The sequence below is a fragment of the Aquila chrysaetos genome, chromosome 2 (assembly GCF_900496995.4).
Source record: "Aquila chrysaetos chrysaetos chromosome 2, bAquChr1.4, whole genome shotgun sequence".
NCBI lineage: Eukaryota > Metazoa > Chordata > Aves > Accipitriformes > Accipitridae > Aquila > Aquila chrysaetos.
In genome coordinates, this window is record NC_044005.1 from 39990274 (window position 1) to 40011774 (window position 21501).

Below are 21501 nucleotides of genomic sequence, written 5' to 3' on the forward strand. Positions count from 1 at the left end.
TGGTCTTTGCTTTCCAAATACAAATAATTCTTTTGGTAGCAGACAAGTGCATTATAGCCCTTAATCCAGAAACACCAGTCCTTTAAAATAAACTTTTCACCGTAAATCTGAACTACAGACTCCTCTTTATGCTGATCTGGCTGAAAGACCTAATCACTGCTATAATATAAATAATAAAACTTTGCAAATGGTATTTCCACATCCCCCATATTTTTTCCATAAGTTAGACACATTTTATCTCATGTTAAAAAATAAAAAATACAATGCTTCTGTGTAGCACTCCGTACAGCCATGAGGACATATTCAGTGATAGCTTAAGAAGCAATCACAAAGTAAACCAAGAGAAACCCCCTAAGATAGTTAGATAAAACATCTACCAAATATTGCAGGAATTCTGGGTGGAGGAGACTTGCAGAATAGTTCCAAATATTTTAGAAATCCAGCTAACTTGTGCAACCTCACAGACAGCTCCTCTTAGAGACAGTAAAATACAGAGCAGTTCTCAAAAGAACCCAGCAGTCAAGGCACTGGAAAGTTTCCAGAAAAGAAAGACAACTTGTTCTTGTAAAATGTCAGGTCTGGTGTCACTACACTCTTGACGTATATCTGATGGTTCAGAAATGTATGCTTACTGGCATGACCTGGATAATACTTCTCTACTGTCTCACAAAATGAAGATCCTGTTCCCTATGATCTATCTCCCTCCGGAAGGGCTACACCCTGGAAACAGTTGGAAGGGCTTATGCCACAGACACCTGCATCTCACTGCAATACCTGTTTCTTGCCTGCTTGCGTGTCACAGATGTAAATTAAATAGAGACTGCAAGAGCAATTTTTTCTCTTTGGTTATTGATGAATGACAGAAGCCAGATGCTCACGAACATCTCTCTCCCTGAGCTGGAGAAAACATTAGATGAAGGAGTAATTTATTTACACCTGTTTTAAAGAGTTTACATTTGTAAACTGTTGCTATGAAGCATAAAAGCTATACCTACAGTTTACCTAACTACTTCAGTTTAAGAGCTCAAGGTGCAAGGAACAGCATGCCTTACTGCCTGCTTTTATTAACTTAAAATAAACAAAGATAACATTTACTCTGCATTTAATGATATCACATGAGATTAGAACTATTCAGAACGTGTTGAATTATTTTGATGAGTTATCAGCTGTCTCTGCTCAAGGAAGAGTTCCCCAGGAGCATCCAAAGCTACTGCTTGTTGGTCTTCAGCAAGTGCTTCATGGTGGATTTTGACTCAGCAGCAGGCGTTCTTCTTTAGGAACTGCTTGTGTTTCCAGTATTTGAAACAACTGCTATCTTCTTCTGTGGAATTGGGCCTTTTTGCTCCTAAGCCATCCCACTATTTCCTGTTTATAACATATGGTAAGGGTTACTCCAAGGATACAGAGAAAAATAAGACCAGGTAGTGTTACTCCTATTTTTGCTCTCTGAAAAATCTCCCTGGCTGGAGGGGGTCCACTGTCAATGCTACCTCCGAGTCCTTCCCACTCACAATACGGAGGAGCCCAGCCGTACCTGCAGTGACAGTTCTTACGATTGTTACACACTCCTCTGTCATGACACTTTGTCACGTTGCAGTCGTAGTTCAGCAGCGATATACTGGTACATGTCCTGTTGATACAAAGCATATCGCTACCACATGGCGTGCCATCTTCCACAGCTCCCACATCAGCTATTGGCATCCCTACGTGATAGTCAAGACCCCAACACTTTTTATTTCCAACAGGGGTTTGGACTAGCGTTACGTGGTTCTGCAAGAAAGGCAATTTGTGTATGTTTTCACATTGGATCCTACCACATAAGATATTCTCAATACTGCACTTTGTAAAATGGATATTGTTACGAATACCACAATTCCCAAACCGGTCACCTCGAGTATTCACTGCTTTGAAGCAATCTAAAGGAGCGGCCCTGGCTTTTTTGCCAAAGAGATGCTGGCACTGTTTACTGTGGGAAGAACATTTTCCTTGATAGCAATAAGCACCATCTTTGCACAGGGTTCCATCTTGTACGTACACGTCCAGTGGGCACCAAGGGGAAGTCCCATTGCAATACTCTGGCAGGTCACAGTCACCAGTACTTGCCCTGCAGAGCGTTCCTGCTGGAAGTACCTGGCAGCTCTTGCAGCATTTTCCAGAAGCACAGACTGAACCTGCAGTAAACGTACAGTTTGGGTGACAACAAGGATCCTTTCCGCAGTTTGATTCTGAACCACAGTCACATTGTTCTCCACTTTCTGCTATCTTATTCCCACAGTATTCACGCTTCATGGTGTAGAAAGTGCCGGGTGCTGGTGGTTGACGAAGGCAGCCGGCGCCATGCCCAAGCAGGTCAAAGTAGTCTTTGTAACTGCAGTCACTGAATGCATCAGTCTCGACATCACTTTCGTACATAATGCATTTCCTTCGTCTGCATTTACAGCCCCGTTCATCATGGCGCATCCCAAGAGTATGGCCCAGCTCATGGACAAATGTGGTAATAAATGAGGACAACTTCCTATCAGTGAAGGAAACAACCGCTGATGACCACTGGTTATCACATATGGACCCTAGAAACGCCAATCCCAGGCTCCTTCCAAAGCTCTGAAATGCAAATAAGTGAGCGGTATCGTGGCGCATCCGTGGAGACAGGTTTGACTTTCGCCATTTGTTAAAGCTGTCAAGCACCTTGTTGACGGAGTTAGTAATGTTTATAAGGTTGCTTTTGGTCCAGATCTCCAGTCCCACAAGAAACAGCCGAACGGAAAGCTGTTCGTACAGAGAGTCCCCAATGTTGATGATTTCTATGACTTGCCTCAAGACTTCAGATTCGTTCCTGCCCGACTTCACAAACCGCACGTTGTCCACGACCACTATCATCTTCACGTACCTGACGTGCGTCCACCAGTCCTTCAGCATCTCCTCCTCCGCTGCCCGGGGGGCCTTGAACCACGGCAGCAACGCCTTCTGGTGCCGCAGCTCCTCCGGGGTCAGCCCGCAAGCCGGACCCCCGGGGCCGTTGGCCTCCTCCATGCGGTAGAGGACGTGCCGGAAGGCCGGATCGTCGGGGACGGGCTCGATCTCGTAGGTGCCGTCCTCCACCCAGAGCACGCCGCGGAGGCCCCTGCCGCAGGTGCCGAGGGCCGCCAGGGAGCCGGGGCTCCCCTGCACCTCGCCCTGGTAGAAGCAGTTGTCCTGCACGAAGGGGTGCTCCTCCCAGCGGGCCCCGTCCTTGCCGTAGGTGACCAAGGCGAAGGGGTGGGCGACCAGACCCCGCCTGGGCCGCAGGCGCAGCACCCGCGGCCGCCCCCCCACCTCCAGCCGGTAGAAGACGGCCAGGGGGTCGGCGGCGGCCCGCGGCCTCAACTGCCGCGGCACCGTCACCCACGCGGCGGCCACGCGCGGCTCCCCGGACGGCCGCCCCGCCAGGCCCAGCAGCACCAGCAGCCCCAGCAGTGCCCCCATGGCCGCTGCCCGGCGCCGCCCCGCGCCCCGCTTTGTGAAGGGACGGAGCCTGGAAGGGCCCTGACCCGGGGGGGGGGGGGGGGGGAACCACCCTGAGGCCTCCAACTGCCCCCCAACTGCCCCTCAGCAGGCGGGGCAGGCCGCGGCTGGGGAGGGGGGGCGGCACGGCCGCCCCCGTCGTGGCAAGGGTGCCTCGAGACGTCCCTCCCCTCCTCTCTGAGCACGTTCGGAGGCTCTCGTGGGGAGGAACAAATACATTCGCCTACCACAGGCGCACTCCCAGCTTTTTATAGCCTTGATTTTCGAATTAACGGGCGTTTCGCCTTCTGAGCGGACATAGCGAGGAGGGGCCCCAGCTCAGCTTCACGATCCTCGTCACGGATGTTTGTGTTGAGCAAAGGGATCATTTGGTTAGTCCACAAGGGGAAAAAAATCTGGTTTAATAGCTCAAAGGCTGGCTTTTGCTTTGTTCACTTTTTCTGTTAAAGGATAATTTGTGAGTGGAGATCAGGAGCAGACTATTTCAGCTCAGAAGAACATTGGAAAAGGTTAGGGTCTGAAGAAATACTAGTCTCCTAGCTGGTTAACTAGGACATAGCACTCCTTGGTGCCCTTTCTTAGCATGTGCCTTACTATAGCTACTCCAGCTATAAACACACACACACCCCCCAAAAAGAAAGGTAGAACCAGGGAGGAATTCACTTCCGCTACGTTCAGTAATATAGAAGCAAACTAATAGCACCAGGTATAAAAGCGCAAAGCCTATGTGCGCCACAGCTGCTACACACCTACAGCCATGTGCCTTAATTACAGACGTCACTGATGCAGCAGCCGTTTTCCCACATCACGGCCTTTCTAAAGGTTTGTCTTTGCAGAGCACTGGGAAGAGAGCACTCACAAGTACATCTACCACTTGGCTGCCACGTTTTAAACACATTTCAGCTCCATCTAGACACAGCTATAAGACTGTAAGCTGATCTGGACTGTGGTAAGATAGGATGTCCTGTGCAGCACAGCTATGCACACTGGATTTTTGGCATATAGTGCTCGGATTCAACAGAGCCACAGCTGTTACCTTTCGTGAACTCTTCACAACTTTCTTTTCAGCACTGAAAGCATGCCTGGGATGAAGCCTGACCTGCTATGGCCCTTATTTTTCTCAGCTGCAGGAGGTGCACCCTCCCACCACTCCATCTCCATCTCCGAGATCCTACCTTTCGGCACCAACTTCTGGGTGCTGACCATCACCCTGGCCCGAGCGTGACACTTAACATTTCAAACTGCCCCTCAGGAGGCTGAGCAGTGAGAGGAGAAGCTGGCAGAGTGCTCAGAGCCTCCCTCTGCTGCCTCAAGCCCCAGGGTCCTGAGCAGTCCAGTACCTTAAGCTGGGCACATGGCAGGCCTAACCAGCAGCTCTGGAGGTTACCAACAGTTGTCCAAAGGGGCTTCAGATTCTGCGAACTGGCACCTTGCTCATTCATTGGAAGTGTGGCTAGCATTAGTAGTGTACACCCTGTAATACAGTATCCCAGATTAAAGGAATGAAAATGGGAGGACACCTGCTTCTATTAGGATTTTTCTAGATATCCATAATTGTATATTGTTTGAAATTTATTACTGCTTTACCTAGAAGTGAACAAACTCATGACCTATGTTAGCCTTTGATTTATTTTCTTGTTAGTATTAATTTTAAAATTATAGAAACTATTTTCTGTGAAGTTTTTTATGTGCAGGTAGTCGTTGAATAATTGTCTACTACTTTTCAAGTATCCAGGGCTGTGGATTACATCTTTTGAAATAAATATAACTCAGACCACAATAACTATAATAGAAAAATCCTGTTATATAATCTTTGTGTGCAGTATCTGTAGCACTATTTTTAAATGCATACTTCTGCTGTGTGATCACTCAAGCTATGGAAAAGGCCCTACTAAATCACTCTGCCAACTTGCTAGAGACATGTCTTACCCCCTCCCAGAAGTTGCATACTACTTTTTTAATATAAACATAACTATATAGTTAGGACTAGAAAGTACTCTGGTTCCATCGCTGAACTCATGGCAGGTTAATCTTGGGGGGAAGTGTCAACATAAGTTTGCGACGCTGCACTGAGCACCTAAGCTAGCCCTTCAGCATCGAGGTTACGTAAAAAGAGATGACGCTGTTGTGTTCAGGTTACCAGAGCCTTGCACTTCTGTACTCTGATCAGGCAAAGATCAAAGGGGAGGGAGGGAAAGATTCCCATTATATGACAATGAACAGGTTGGAAGAAAAAAATGACTGACCTTACAGTAGAGCAGGAAAAACGTATCACAGCAATCTGTAGCTACTTCAACTGCAGAAACATCTGTTTGGCAGGTGTAACTGGCTTTCTCATGATTCATCGGTGTTTTTCAAATTTTTTTCAATCTTGTAGCCCCCTAAAATTTCCAGTGAAGGTGCCAGCTCCTATGGAATTGAATCCTACCAGCAAGAGGCTTACTTTTCTCACTTACCTTCTGTTGAGTCTCTAGGAACAGGTCACAAAACCCCAGCAGCCTTGTGGACCACAGGTTGAAATCCACTGTCCTGGCAGAAAGAAATGAAGCCTTCTGATTGTTGAGAGATCAATAATACATCATAATACATCCCACTGGGAAAATTTCTCCCCACCACCCATCCATCTATGATCCACATTAGGCTACAGAAGGATACTTGTCACGTAGGTGACCATTTGTTCATTCTGTGCATGATTACAAGACCAAAGCAACACTTTATCAAAAATTCACCTTCCTCTCCAAGAAAAAAGAAAAACTGTCTTGAACCTTGAATGCCTAGTTATCATTATTTGCTTTGCCATTTTAAAAATACTGAAAAAACTGAAAAAGTGTATCACATTAACTTTTGTTTAGAAGCCGTCTGTTGGTCAGTGAAGCCACAATCTATTTGCATAACATATCTTTACCATTTTTCTCACAGAGAACCTCCATGTCTCAAAATAAAGCTAATCTCTCCCCTTTGCCTTATCCTTCCTACTGCCTATACCCTTCTAACCTTGCACCAAGTACAGCTTGCTTCAGCAAACAACACGTACTGACTGTCCAAATGGCATCTAACTCTCTTTGCTAGGAAAAGGTTACCAAAATACAAAGTATGGGGACAGAGCGGCTAAGAGGAATGGGCGAGAGTAACAGATAGCCTGGTCAGACCTTACTTAGTGAAAAGTTGAAAAAGACAGTATTTCTGCTGCATCCGAGACACCGCTATAGCTTTACACTGTGAACTGCGGTAGCTAGACTGCCCCTCTTCCTACAATCTTTTTGCATGTATGTGTATATATACGCACATGTATATACACGTATGCATATCTCTTCACATGTATACAAACATTTACATGTATTTTCAGGCTCTCAGGAGAATGTTTCCATTAGAGTTCTAGGTCATTTTTAGCTCCTGATACCCCATGATTTAGGCCATGAAAAGCCCTTTTGAATTCCGAATGGTTATTCTTTAAGAGCAAAAAATAGAGATAGCTCTCCTGTACAACCAAATCTCTCCTTTATGCAAAAGAAAAGTGACACACAGGGCAAACTTCAGAACTGCATGCTTATTTCCCTTTCATCTATAAGCTTTACAAATACTGAAGGTCCTCGGAAGGACTTTGGACTTTGGCGCTTAGGCTCCAAACCAAGAGACAGTGTATAAATACCAGAGAGAAAAGGCTTAGATTCTCATACACTGAAAAACATTACTGACTAGAAGATAGCTGCTTAACAGCTTTTTGACAGTAAATTACTTGGAGTTTAACAGTAATATCTGACATAATGTCACTTGAGTAAGTAAATATCAAAGCTCACTTAACTGATAAAATTATTTTAGAATATCTTGTCAGCAAGTAACAAGATCAGAAGATATTTCAGTCCCTCATACAGCAAACCTTCAAAATTGAAGGACAGCTAAGAAATTGACACTCATTGGTAACATCCCTTACTGCTTTATAATATAATTCTCTCAGGAAAAGATCATTCCCCTGGAAAAGGCTTATCACATTCAAATGTATTGTTTCATGCATAGAAGCCATTTGCTATCCTCTCAATAGCTTAGATACTGGCACCTGAACTCAGATGGGATCAGATCAGAAGTCCATCCTTTTTAATGCCCTCTGACACCAGCCAATACCAGACATTTCTGCAGAAAGCAAAAAGGCTGGTAAGAGATGCAGACATGAGGACAGTTGGCCCCTTCAAGTTCCACCCTGATCTCTGAATCAGCTCAAATTCTGAGCATGGAATATAAAGATTCAGTCTAAATGTAACTCCAATTCAGCTTCATTAACTTGTCCCTCTATTCTTGTACTACAAGACAGAAAAAGAGTTCTCTACTCTCCTACTTGCTTCACAGTACTCAGTTTTATAGACTCAGTATTTGTCTTTTCTTTCCTAAGGAACTAAAGCCTTGGTCCTCCCAGTGGCTTCACAGGAGAAACTTTCTCCTAGTCATTTTATTGCCCTTCTTCAAACCCTTCTATTTTAGGAGAATTCTTTTCAGACATTGAGCTGTACAACACACTTTATTTCAGATGAAATCCAGTGACTGACAGAATACTTCACTCATACTGTATGTTCTAGCATCTGTTTTTGACCACAGCTGTATGGGCCTTCAGCAATAAGCAAGGTATCTTTCTTCTGCTAGCAATGTTAAATCTCTCCTTTGTGTACAAGTAGTTAATTTTTCTCCCTCGGAAAAAGAAAACCCAAAACACCCTAGATCTTCATTAGTGCAGTCTAGTCATCTTTCTTGCTTAAGTTTTTCCAAATGACATATAGGTTCTTAGTAGTATAACTACAGAGAAATTCAGCTCCTTTAATGGCCATTTCCAAGGACTTCATTCTGAATATCAAAAATCCAGCAAGGACTCTTGAGGTTCCTTACCACTCATGCCTCATTTCTGGAGATCCCCCTTTCCATCATGGGGGTGGATGAGACGATTGCTTTGGTGCTTCTTGAGCTCCTTGCTTTCAGAGGAATTTCTTTAATATAAGAAAGAATCTACACCCTTTTGTTCTAAGTGTATTCACACTACCTGGTAATTAGTCAATGCTGAATAATTAGCTCTGTCTTTTTTTGAGCATCCCAGAATAACTGCTTTCTATATCTTTACTTGATTTAAGAGTTCACACTAGCTTATTATGTACTTCTATCAACATTTGGAGCAACAGCTGTTCAAACTTGACCCACATGGTATGAAATAAAGCTAATACACACTTAAGTACACCGATATATGAATTTTAGGTCTGTATCTGCATCAACAGCAAACAGCTATTGGCTTATCTACATCTTTAATGTTACAGCTTTGGATTACAGGACAAAAATTACATGGGTCTTTCCATTATTCAATAGCTACCCAGAGCTATTTATTACGTTACTGAAACAGAAAGAGAGTCTCTTATAACCTCAAAATAAATTTGACACAGCTATCTAAGCATATCTCTGTCTTCCTTCCTATCTACATTTTGTTTACTATGTACAGACCTTTTTCTTGCTTACTACAGTTTACAAGAAGGCAGGTAACAGTTGTGAAAAGCAAGCAAGCTATTTCAAGAATTGCTCCATTACTTCAATGAAAGAAACAAAACCAACAGTCATTTCTTTGCCATGGATGACTTCTAATTTTTCGGGGGGGGGGGGGGGGGGGGGGGGGGAGGTTTGTGTAAGCAACATGCTTAACCAGCAAAGTGTACAGCTTTGCATAGTGTCAGTGATGTTTCTCTTCCACTGCCCTACCTCCCAAGGTCTAAAAGGAAGATGACTAATCAAGGTGATCAGATGCAGCAAGAAAGTGCTAGAAGCACAGAGGAAGAGATGTAATTGATATATTTGAGCTACAGTGAAAAAAGGAGAATTATAAACAGCTTCACTGAGTGTGCAACAGCAAGACATTTTAGCCTGTTTTACGTCATCATAAATCTCTCTCACAGAACACTAGCTTTTATAATAAAAGACCAGCTTAGCCATTAAGTAAAATGAGTGCTCAAGAACACTTAGAGACTGAGAGCAATTTGACATCTAATTACATGGATTTGAGCCTCCAGTTATCAAATCTTTCATCTGTATTGCAAGCATACTAAAGGCACAGCACTTTCTAGCAGGCAGCCTAAATCCTTTAGTTGAACGTTTCTTCCTCAAAATAGCACAAAATATATTCCGATATCCAAGCAAAAAAAAATGCTGCCAGCACATATGGCATATTTGCTACTAACAAAGTAAGCATTTAAGAAAGGCATTCCAGCAGCCAGGAGTTTCATTTGCCAAAAATTCAGATTACTTTTTTTTTAATAGATAAAAGTTTTTTCTTTTTACATACAAAACCAAGACACAAGGGATGCAAGAGTTTGTAAAGATTTCAGGAGGCTGCAAAATATGTCCATATAAAAACCATTCTCAGAAGCCAACATTCAAAATAAGATGAACACTGAGAATACCTTCTTTGAGGCAGCTCACATCCTGACATTAACATTTGTGTGACAGGTTTCTACAGAAAAAGCTCTTACAGGGACTTCAGTCCCTGAAGTGTCAGTCTCAGTGGAAGAGCTTAAATATAAAGAAAGGGGAGCAAGAATCTCCTGTTTTCCAGGTACTGACTAATCCAGATGTGTAACAACTTCTCCCTTCACTGCAGTCTCATCCGTTTTTCAGGTGGTCCTTTAGCGCCAGCACTCTGCTGAGCATTCTTTACAGTCTCTTTTTCCTCTGGCTTGACAGCTTCAGGGGCTGGTTCTGGTTCCTTCTTGATTTGATCCACTTAAGAAGTAACAGCAAAAGAAAGTTAAACCTCCAATTTTTATTCCTAAAATACTATTCACAGTACTCAGAAAATATTGTTGATGTCAAAGGGGAAAAATTCATTTCAAAGGTATAAGAATAACCAAGGACTAAACTCATACCTATAGGGGTTAAAAAGTGGAACAGATTGAAGAGATACAGTCCATGCTTCTCCTGTTTTGAGGTTGCTTACAATCAACTCAAAGCCTTCACATGCTTTCTTGAGCTTGTAGCACCCTGCAAAATCACTAAGATGCTGGACTGACTAAACTGTTCCCTCATTCACCCTTTCACCCTCCTCCTGCTTTCAAAGACCAGTTCCTGTATTTGGACCTTTAGGCAATACAGTTTTACAGACAGAAAGGGCAGGAGTAGAATACACATTTTTTTCAATTTCATCCTGGCTGTCACAGAGAACTCTTATCTAGTACTTTGCTCTTACCTAGCACTTTGCACAATTAGGCAATGCCAGAATTCCTAACCACCTCAGTAGCAGCAGCAAGGAGCTTATATGGCAACTGGAAGACACTGCTATATAAAGCCTATTTTTTAAGTCTTGTGAGAATAGTAGTGTTTTACCTGGGATAGGCTTTTCTCCAGGCTTTTGCTGTGGGGGAAGAAGCAAAAAAATAACACATCAGTGGAACCAAAGTCATAATTCTTAACCCTTCCTACTATTCATTTAGGAATATAAACCAACCAATACACTCTTATACGTAAGAGTTGAGGGTAGAAGGGATCACTAAATACGCTTTAAAATCCAATTAACATTTTATAACATCCAGTTTTTCCTCTGGCAACCAAAAAGCACTAAAGCAAAAAATACGCAGTTAGCCAGTCCTTCCCACACCTGAGGAGTAAACAGTTTTGTGAGATGCTATAAACATAATTTCCTTTGCTCCCAAGCAGAATACCTGGTGGAACAAATGGCTACTAGAGAAGATCACAGGTAATCACAACAGCTTCAGAGAATGCCAAGAATTTCCACACTAATTAATGAGCCTCCAGAACAATGGAGTAACTAAAACAAAATAGCTGTGGTGGCTTGATTGAGCTCACAAAGCAGGAAACTGGAAGCAGCAGCAAAATCTGATAGCTGACAAGAACTGACCTTCTGTGATTAGATATGGCATTTGTATAATAAAATTCGCCCTCATAGTTTAGTCAAGGTCTTAATGACTCCTGCAATTACAAAGGGAAATCCTACACTCCAATCAGAGCCTTCCATTTAAAATTTATTGTCTAACCCATGTTATCATTGCAGAATGAACACAAAATTCCCATTCAGTTTCAGCTGTGCAAGTACTTATGACTGCCTTAAGTTCTAAGTAAATTACAGTAATACTACAGCTTATAAGTGCCATACCTGAACAAATCTAGGTGGAAACTTTTGTCTTAGGTCTAAAAGCAAAGCATCTACCCGTTGCCTTTGGAAAATAGAACTTGGTTCTTCTTTCTTCTTGGCTTTTGGTTTAGCTTTCTCTGCAAGTCACAGAAATGTAAGAGAAAGATGTATTAGAAGTTCTATTCTCTCAACAGCTCTTTGTTGCATGACAAGTTGGTATTTGTCTCTTCTCAAAACTTCACCTACATTTTCCCTTTGATACCAGGTGGATTTTTTTTGTGGAAGACAGATTAAGGACAACTCTTACCTTCTGACAAACTGGTTTGGCTTCCGGAAATGTACTTGGGTCTCCAGTGGGTTAAAGAGTTGCCCACTTTGTTGACACACGGCTCACCATTTTCATCTCCCACCCATGCCTCGATGTTCATCCCCACCAGCACAGAAGAGCAAGATTCCTTCCACCTGATAGGGAGCACTAACTTACCCTTCAGACAGACAGACACAACCTCATCTCTACACCATCACTGTGCATTGCCTCAAGCTTTTCCCTACATTACCTTCCCCCTCCCAAAGCACGCAGGAGCAACTAGGAATCATACCTCGTTCTTCCTGATCTTTGAAATGCCACCAGTAGCCCTTGGATGGGTGATAGCGACAGTAGGACATAGCTTCTTCAAAAGCAGACTGAATTCCATGCACTGCAGTGAGCTTTCAGAACAAGAACATAAGGCAGTATTCAGAATTTAAGGAGAAAATACTGTATAAATTTTAGAAAGCAGGAATTTTAAAATTAGTATTCTATATTAATTTTTGTTCTGGGAAGGGAACTTGAGACATCTAGTTTTGGACCAAGAATGTAATCTCTTTAACACGCTCTTACACGACCTTTTCTGAAGTGCTTTTCTAAATTGACAGAGAAAAACTTGCAAAAGCAGTAGTGTACTAGAACAGAAGAAATCAAAACAAACCCGAGTATCCAATTCAAAGAAATTCCACATCAACTTAAAAACATAAGCCTCATTTAAAGAGAAATATTACATTACCTTAACATTAACATTCCAAAGCAAGCTTCACTGAATATGTATTTACTTATTATTTCATATGTATTTGTCATGTAATTTTTCTTTTGATTTTTCGAACCTCACGCTGCTCTCCCAATTGTGTAGGTTCAGCTATTCCGATCCTTCATCCTTAAACAATGTATCCTACTTTTTGGACCGTACTGCACTCTCCCAGGATCTTTCATTTCCGTGTGGGATGCAGGCCATATTAACTAGTGGGGTTTGTTTTAAGTTACTGTATACCACACAAGATCTTTCCTCAAAACAGTGAAGGAGGGATTTAAACAGCCTGGGGAGCAACCAAAAGTAAAAGCAATACAAACTGGTATACATCAAATGCACAGAACACTTACAACTCTGGAGTTAATGACAGACCCTAAGTCAGGTGCCTGATAAATCACTCCAGCAATAATATAGTAGTCAGCCAATGGGATAACTGTGGGGAGAAAAGAAAAAAAAAAAGGCAGGATCAATTTAAAGCTCTGGCTGAAGACTGTGTATTTGTTGCTGAATATCAGTAGTAACAGCAGAAATTGTAATATTTACCTCATCACCAAATTTTCTCTTTTTAACCTTTTCCTTCAAGGTGCTTTACTTGAACCTTAGCCACAGACTGATAAGGGGAAAAAAACCCACAAGGTCTGCTTTACAGATAGAAAAGCATCAGCTTTAAGTCCTGTCCTACTGCAAACAAATAACTGACCTTACAAGAGTTGGGGTTTTCAGAGCTACACAAGAGGAGTCAAGTGAACCGCACTGGAAGTAGTTCCACTTGCCTTTGCTACTGGTAGAAACCCACAACGCAAGATCTCATTCTTCCAGCCTCAGCTTTCTCCAACTTGTACAGTCCTCTTAGCTAGATTTCCCAGACCCAAGGGCAGCTAAGCACACACAGAGCACGCCTTTCTAAATTAATAACATTCTGCCAAAAAAAGACTACCTTCCAAAGGCATTTGTTAAATCAGATTTGGAACCTCTGCTGACCAATCAAAAATTGTTGTTCATTAGAGCTGCAATGCAGAGGAACATCACAATTGCCTCCATAATACCCTGCCAAAGATTCTTCAATTGAGAAACCACAGCGATGCTATCAGCGTCACATTCCTGAGGATCTTACCTGCGCATGCATTTGTTCCAGTTCCTCCATCTGCATTAGCACATTCTGTCTGAACCTTTTTACTGACAGGACCCAATTCATCCAGTACTTGCATTTTATGAAGCTTGGACACCTGCCTAAATTAACAGACCAAGACAGCTGGGTCCATATTACAGCCAGTCCCCACTTCTCCTCAAAAGAAAGAGGATTCTCAGCATTTCCTTAGAAGTGGAGCAAGACACAGAACAGCAGCTTTACTGTCTCACAGCTCTGTACTAAAGCAGCCTGCTTTGCTAGACAGGTAACTCTCCCTAATCATTTGATCTAAAGATTTTTTCCAAAATCACTTCAAACAGGCAAAAAAACTTGGCTTAAAGAATTTAAAATACAAGTATACTTTTTTTAAAAAAAACACACAGAAGTCATAAGGCAGGCCTGCACCAGTTCTGAGTACTCAACACTAGCTGTGAAATCATTAAATTTTAGTTTTCCATCCCCACTCTCGTGTCTCAAATACACTAATGTTTGTACCATGATAAAATGAAACACACGGGTAACATTTGAGCTAGGGAACTTGTTGCGTGAAGGATAAAGTAATTTGGCAGAAAATAAACCCCCTTGCGTTCCAGCTTATCCTCAAATATCAGAGGGGCTGAGGGCGGCTAGGTTTAGATTCTGAGTGATATCCAATTTGGCACTATTAGTCCAGTCGTGTTCAACTTATTGAACTCTCAAGATTACGGGTGCCCTAATAGCACACTGCACTTTCACTTTCAGCTTAGTCGCACTCCATGGACTCACACGGCCAGACTTAGAGAGTTTGGCGGTGCCCAATGAGAAACTTTTATGGCTAGCTTAATGAATAGCGCAGTTTAAAGCAACAGAAATACAGCTTCTTATGGATTGCCAGTGATACATACACTGTCTGCAAAAGCACGTGCAAACATTGAGATTATAAATAATACAGTGTGCAAAATCAGAAGAGCGACTCTATAGAGAGAGATTTCTAAGTTTTCCAAGTAAGCGCTCAGTATAGTCCGGATCTTACCCAAAGGCGTCCTTATGGGGGGGAAGAGAGGCTCAGCCCCTCAACTGACCCCAGGAGTCAGAGGTAGTCTGTGATGGTGTCTTCCCCGACTTGTTTTCGATGATGCCTTCCCTAACACTCCCCCTTTCTTAGGCCATTTTTATACAATTCTTTACCTTCAAGGTGGAGCTTGAGTGACTCTAGTCATACATACCTTTATTATGATTGGTATAAAATTCTCTCGCTTTGCCTTTAAAGGTATAGTTTAACAAAAATTCAGAGCGCAGGCTCAGTGAGGGGTGGTCCCACTTTGAAGGCAGGTAGTCTTTGGGATGGAGGTGTGTTTTGCTATTATAATGACATTATAATGAGCAAAGTTCGCACAAAGGACATCATTTTGTCAAAATATGACAGACTATTGGCCCAGGGTGGCAAATATGCAGCTTATCAGTACCACAGTACCATGAAGTTCCTATCTCTGCAGTGATTCACAAAGCCTGGCCACGGAGTCTTCGCTCCACTCCACCCTCTGTGCCGTTTTGCAGGCAACATTGTCTAGGGAACCACTGTGGAATGGATTCCTTGCATACCAGTTGCATTCCACCCTGAAAGCTTCCTTGATGTTATACCTTTCCTTAATGTGTGAACAATGCCATACTTTTAATATAGGTTTAATTTCTAAGTCACCTCCAGTAAGTATTCCACAGAACTATGCGACTCAGTCAAGGTACCTAGCATAAACTTTACAGTCACAATGGGAAAAATATTACCAAACAAGTCCCAGTTAAGTTCCACCAAATATGTATTTGCCTTACAACAGAAGTCTGAACACACATATTGCAGAAGTCCCAACTCTACTCTCAATCTAAAAAGTGTCAAAGCAGGAAATTAAGGGCTGCATGTTATTTCCATATTCAACTTTTGAAAGCTAGATTCAAAACCTTTAATAAAGAAACAACTCGAAAAATCTATTAAAGAAGAAATCATATATGTTCTTTTTCAGTATGGAACTGCAATATAAAGAGGCCATTACTTGATACAAGCAAATAAGCAGCATTGCTAGACAAGGCAAACTCCTGTACAACACTAAAATGCATATGCAGAGCCTAATTCACTAAAAGAAAAAAAGTTAAGAAATAACTAGCATTAACCCTGCCTTTCTTTTCTATAAAGCTTACTCTGAAATAACCTGAATTATTTTACATATACAGGCAGTAAACACAGAAGACAGTCCAATAACTATTGAAATGTGGCTATTTTTTTAATTAATCACACACACCCAAACAAATTTAAGGTTAAAAAGGAATAATGAAGCCAGTTGCATGCAAATGGAAAAATAGCTAAGGTATTTCATTTAAAACTTGAAAAGGTCATCAGTGACACGGTAAGAAGGAGTGGTGCTGTTGTTACAAGATTCCCTCACAATGCCAAAATACTCAGTTCTCACAGGAATAACCAAAACAAGCAGCATTTGCAGTATCTCATGGTCATTTTTCACATGGGTCATCATCTTCTACTCACAAGATCCTACTCAGCAGTATAACCAGTCCACAGTTGAAGGTGGAAATAGTGCAGAATAAGACAGCAACATGACACAAACAAAAGCATGAACGATCCCTCTCCCTAACTAATGGAAATCATGGTTCTCCAAAATAAATAAATAAATCACATACTAGCCACTTCAGATGATTAGGTCAAATTAAACTAAGCTCATCAGTCCCAAGCAAGGATACCGTTAGCCTTATATTCAAATAATTAAAATGAATACTCTTGCATAGCCTAACAGATAAATATGACATGGCATGAATGCTATTATCAATTTCCCACGGCAAAATATACGATAGGGCAGCACTTTCACATTGCACTCTTCACATTTCACCACAAGATGGCAATCCCTGCTATTAGCACACTAGAGGTCACTCTGCTAGACAAAATATCTCCACCCCACCACAAAGCCTCATACCCTTTTATTTAGACTTAAGATAGACATAAAAGGGGAACCAGAAGTGCTTAAACAAATTAGGAACAGATAAAAGGGACTAACCAATCGGCCTTCTCAACAGTGACATGAACTGGGTGACCTTACCTTGTGCTGGAGATTGCCTTTGCTGCTTTCGGATAATGAAGAGAATGGGCTCTTGTGCATGAAGAAGGATGTACTCCACTCCAACCATTTGGCTGAAAAAGAAGCAACCAGAATAAGTATCTTCCTCAAAGTAAAATCTGTAGGATGTATAGAGCTACCAAAAGGCCTGGCAGTAAAGGGATGAAGTTCTGATGCTTTGGGAGCTCTTCTATATAACGGGCAGTAAATAAAGGCATAGGATTTCCTGGGCTAGCTATAAAAATCTAGCTTCAGATATAAAGGGAGTTACAACAACCTGACACAACATCTCAGTAGAACATGTTAGCAAACAAATAATTAGCAAGAAGGATAACAATCTATCATCATAGAGATGTCTTTTAAACTCAGAAACAAATGACCAGTGTATGATGTGACCATCTGTGTGTCTGATGTGAAAGCCCCTCTGCAACCACATCTGAGCACAAGTGACTTCACCAATGAACTTTTAGCTCAGCTTGCACACTCCCTATCATATTGTGGAGTCTTTAAATAGTCCTCAAACATCTCACTTGTGCTCAGTGTAGCAGATGGAGAACTGCAAAGAAAGTTAAACTTCTGCATGCTGCAATCTCATTACACAACCATCTGTGATCAGTTTATTTACAACACTCACTACTTTTATTATCCATACTAAAAAGCCAGCTCTTTGGAGGAATTATGTACTAATTATGGCACATAGCCAGCAGGATACAGAAAGACAAACTCAAAGCATCCCCTAACATAAACCCTATTCACCACAGAAAAACATTCAACTACATTACCATTACTCAGGTTCTGTTGAGCTGAGAGGATGAGAGAAGACAGCTTTTCCAATTCAGAGAAATATCTGAAAGGCGATTTACTGGAATCTCAGAACATACATAGAATCCGTCATGCTTAACACCTCCTTGAAATGGCATAAGAGGAAGTAGAAGACATCCAAATACAGAAAAAGCTGGGCTCCCTGGCAAGTGACGGGACTAAAAACCACAGAACAGAAGGTTTCCAGCATGCTTCCATTCAACCATCAAAGCCTCTGGATGGAGGGACAAAGGACACTGCACAAGAAGCAGTTCCAAATTACAACTTACTTCAAATGGTCCAAGGTCATCCGCTGCATTTTGACAACTTCGTTGTTACATGTTCGGTCATAGAATGGGTTACTTCGCTCTGAGAAATAGTCCAACACGCTCCCATTGTTTAATATTGGAATCCAAGAGCTGTCAACCCAGGAAATTCCCAAGAGATTATCTGGGAAGAGAAATCTACACTGAGTACCAAAGCAGCCAGAAACACTACAAATACCTCCAAGAGTAAATTGCCACCAGTTAATGATTATAGCAGGAGAAGGAGGTGGAAGTCTCTCACACAAACCAGTTCTAACTGAAAATGTGTTTCATAGAGTTCAAATAATAATTCATATCCTTCCACCTTCTGCAGTTCTGTTGCACGTACATAACAGAAATACAGCCTTTTTTTATTATTGCAGTTTCCTTGACCACTAGCTGCTGGTATACCTTTATGTCTCAAGAATGTGAGCAGGGTCTGTGTGCACGTGTGCGTGCGTGCTGTGTTGGTGGGAGTTAATTAGCTCTGATACTGTATATAATATTATCATACTACACCTACTCAGTAGTATTATATAGTTTATTTTAAGAACCACAGCATTAGGTGAGTAGAAAGACAATCCAAAGCATGGTTCCTTTTGAAAGCTACGTCTCTGGTAAGTTGAATTTACTAAAGTAAGTTAGAATCAGTTACGGGACGGGGGGGGACGGATTCTATTATCACACTGCAGCAAAATGATGTTCCTCAAGCAGACCAAAGAAACCAATGTCAACAATTGGTTCCACAGTCAACAAACCTGCTAACGTTGAAGATCCATGAGGCACCTTGAAAAGCACCCTGAAATTCATCCATTTTAAATTGTAGCAGCAGCAAATAGAATTTCCAAGACACAAGAAAGCAGGAAACAAAGGCATGCATTGTTTAGAATTAAAATACGTTAAGTGATGAGAAGTCATTGAAGACTGAATGAAGAACTGAAATTCCCTTTGCACAGGAACCATTCCCTTATGTTCACGCATTATATACATACCCAGAACTCCCATTTATCATCCCACTGTGAATATTTTACTTCTGCAACAACCCTGCATGCTCAGGGATGACTGGATCAGTTCCAAAAATGCCAGCTCATACACTACTAGCAGTTTCACTGAGGAACAGTTAATAAAGTAACACTAGCTGCCCAGCAAACCAGGAAAAATGCAGCATAAATAGTCATGTGTAAATCATTTTGCCTCATTAATCTCAGAACTGCCAGCCTCTTTCATAGAACTTGGGGCAGGGGGGAAGTCAAGGCATTCATGTCATTTCATATACACTATTCTCTCTCCTCACTATAAAAAAAGGAAATCTCAGAAACACAGCACTAAGATGCATTATTAAGCACTTAAGCTGTGGTAGTGCTGATTATCCTAAATGCCTTTCAAAACCAAAAGACAAGCCTTCCTTCCCAATACCACCAAAATCTTAAGTGCTTGCCATGTTCTTCCCATAATAAATTCTCATATTACATTTCAAATACAGACTTTTCTTGCTTGTATGATTAACAATAACTACATTTCTTAAGAGGAATGTCAGGCAAGCTTCATATACATATAGCTATAATGCTGTATATAGACTGATAAACATATCATAAAATGGAATATAAAGTTGGGCTCTGAGGCTCAATTATCCATAGCTGCTTAGTGCCAATATTTGTAATTGCCTCTGTAACTAGCAAGACTGCTCTCTTAAACTATTCTTGGAAAAAAAGGGGAGGAAGAACAAAACCAACCATGAACCTGACATGTCTGTTATTCCCACTAAGAAGGGAGGACTTCCGTTTATTTTGGGTATGAGAAAGGATGGTGTTCCTGCTTCCCTGTTCCTTTCAAAAACAGGACATCTTGTTCAAAGCAATTTTTGTGGAATTTGCATCACAGATGCACAAGTAAAGTGCCTGTGACAATACTGCCAATCTGCCAGAAATGTCAAGACAATTTGGGAGACAAGCCAGCAGGAGAAAACCTCTGTGGCATTACCAAAATTAACCCCTCACAAGCTTTCCTTAAATATCTGTTCTTGGTCATTCTCAGAGACTCCATCACACAGGCTTTTGGTGTGATTCCATTCAGACACCCTTATGGAGAAAAATAATTTCCTTTCTCATGCCCTCTCAAGCCCCTCTTCCTCTCTCAAAGTTCAAACTTTTCACAGTAATTTAACCTGTATTTTGTTTACAATGTAAACCTTTAATACTTCATTCAAGTATCACCCCTTCTTCTTCAAAACATTCTCTCATTCTATTCATACCCCTGAATTCTCACCCAAAGCTTTCTTGTTTTCAGTTACTTCAGCTTTCTTTCTGGCTTTTCTAACAGCCAGCTTGCCTCATCACATCCACCTGAAGCACTGTTAAGATTACCAGCCTAACTCACTGCTTCAGTCTGGTGCAAGTCCCACACATGCCCGTGTTTCCCACCTTCCTCCAAACTTGAGACCTAAACCTCTTTTTTTAACTGTTCCCTATGTTACTGTCTCATCCCAGGACCTCCTTATTCCACCTGAAAAGGCAGAAGCGTACAGAAGGGAAGCTTGTTTTTCCCAGGTGGCCCTGAACACACCCTCCCAGCCTGCCTCATGTCCAAGAAAACTGCTTTTTGGACAGTTTTTCCTCCCAGTTCCTCCTCCTGACACAGATGCATTAGCAACGCTACTAAACTCCCTTGTGCAGACTTTTCAAAGGGATACAAACAAACGCAGGAGCTCCCTTGCCCCTACGGAGCACTAATAAAGGAAGCAGCTCTATCAAACTCCCACCTTTGGCCACAGCTCGTCCTCCACTAACTTGGACGCTCCTGGGAGCGAATACTATTAGCACAGCAACCTCCGGCCAGCCAGGACGGTGCCCATTACACCAACCTCCTCCTCCAGCCGCCGCTGCCCCGGGGCAGCCAGGCCCGCCGCCCTCTGCCCCACGCAGGGAAGCTCACCCCTCCGCGCCCGCCGGCAGAGCTCAGCCCAGGGCGGCGGGCAGACCCCACAACCCAACACGGAGGCGGCCCCTGGCAAGGCCCGGAGCCGCGGGAAGCGCAACCCGCCCGTCAGGGCCGCCAGCGGGGAGCCCCGAGCGCCCACGCACGCCCCGGCCCTACCTCGGATATCCACCGCCGCCATAGCCGCGCCGCGCACTTCCGCCCGGCGCCCTGACGGGGCGGGGGGCGGGAAGCGGCGAGGACAGGAAGCGGGGTAGAGCGGCGCCGGCAACCGAGACGGGAGACGAGAGCGGCGCCACGCCCGGCGGGGAGGGGGCGTGGGCGGGGCCTCGGGCGGAGGGGCGGGGCCAGGCAGGGTGAAGGCGGTCCTCGGGCAGCCCTGCCGGGCCAGGGGATGGGACGGGATGGGACGGGATGGGACGGGACGGGACGGGACGGGATGGGATGGGATGGGATGGGATGGGATGGGATGGGATGGGATGGGATGGGACGGGACGGGACGGGACGGGACGGGATGGGATGGGATGGGATGGGACGGGATGGGACGGGATGGGACGGGACGGGA

The 21501-nt window shown here is 43.0% G+C and overlaps 2 protein-coding genes across 4 annotated transcripts; both read right to left on the bottom strand.

The window, feature by feature from the left end:
* Positions 1-1085: 1085 nt before the first annotated feature.
* LOC115353548 (disintegrin and metalloproteinase domain-containing protein 20-like) lies at positions 1086-3574 on the bottom strand. The gene is given in 2 exon segments (XM_041121001.1): positions 1086-1343; positions 1345-3574. Coding segments are annotated over 2 exon segments (2208 nt in total). The 5' UTR covers positions 3463-3574; the 3' UTR covers positions 1086-1253.
* Positions 3575-3756: 182 nt separating this feature from the next.
* On the bottom strand, positions 3757-21224 carry MED6 (mediator complex subunit 6). 3 transcript variants are annotated; one of them, XM_041121003.1, is made up of 9 exons: positions 18761-18827; positions 17988-18147; positions 16879-16970; positions 13023-13105; positions 12208-12316; positions 11630-11745; positions 10843-10870; positions 5958-6030; positions 3757-3852 (listed from the first exon to the last, which is right to left on the bottom strand). In XM_041121003.1, exons 1-8 carry the CDS (start codon positions 18810-18812, stop codon positions 5972-5974), a joined length of 699 nt encoding a protein of 232 aa, XP_040976937.1. In that variant the 5' UTR covers positions 18813-18827; the 3' UTR covers positions 3757-3852; positions 5958-5971. The 3 variants fall into 3 exon arrangements, with proteins under 3 accessions (XP_040976937.1, XP_029899015.1, XP_029899010.1); XM_030043155.2 differs by lacking the exons at positions 3757-3852; positions 5958-6030; positions 18761-18827 and adding exons at positions 8764-10242; positions 21096-21224; XM_030043150.2 differs by lacking the exons at positions 3757-3852; positions 5958-6030 and adding an exon at positions 8764-10242.
* Positions 21225-21501: the final 277 nt, after the last annotated feature.

Coding starts and splice junctions, on each gene's coding strand:
- MED6 (XM_030043150.2), bottom strand. CDS start 18,812: ATGAATTTCAGGGTGCTTTTCAAGGTGCCTCATGGATCTTCAACGTTA. Junction 18,148..18,760: donor TGGATCTTCAACGTTAGCAG/GTTTGTTGACTG, acceptor TTCTCTTCCCAG/ATAATCTCTTGGGAATTTCC. Junction 10,243..10,842: donor TGGAGAAAAGCCTATCCCAG/GTAAAACACTAC, acceptor TTACTTCTTAAG/TGGATCAAATCAAGAAGGAA.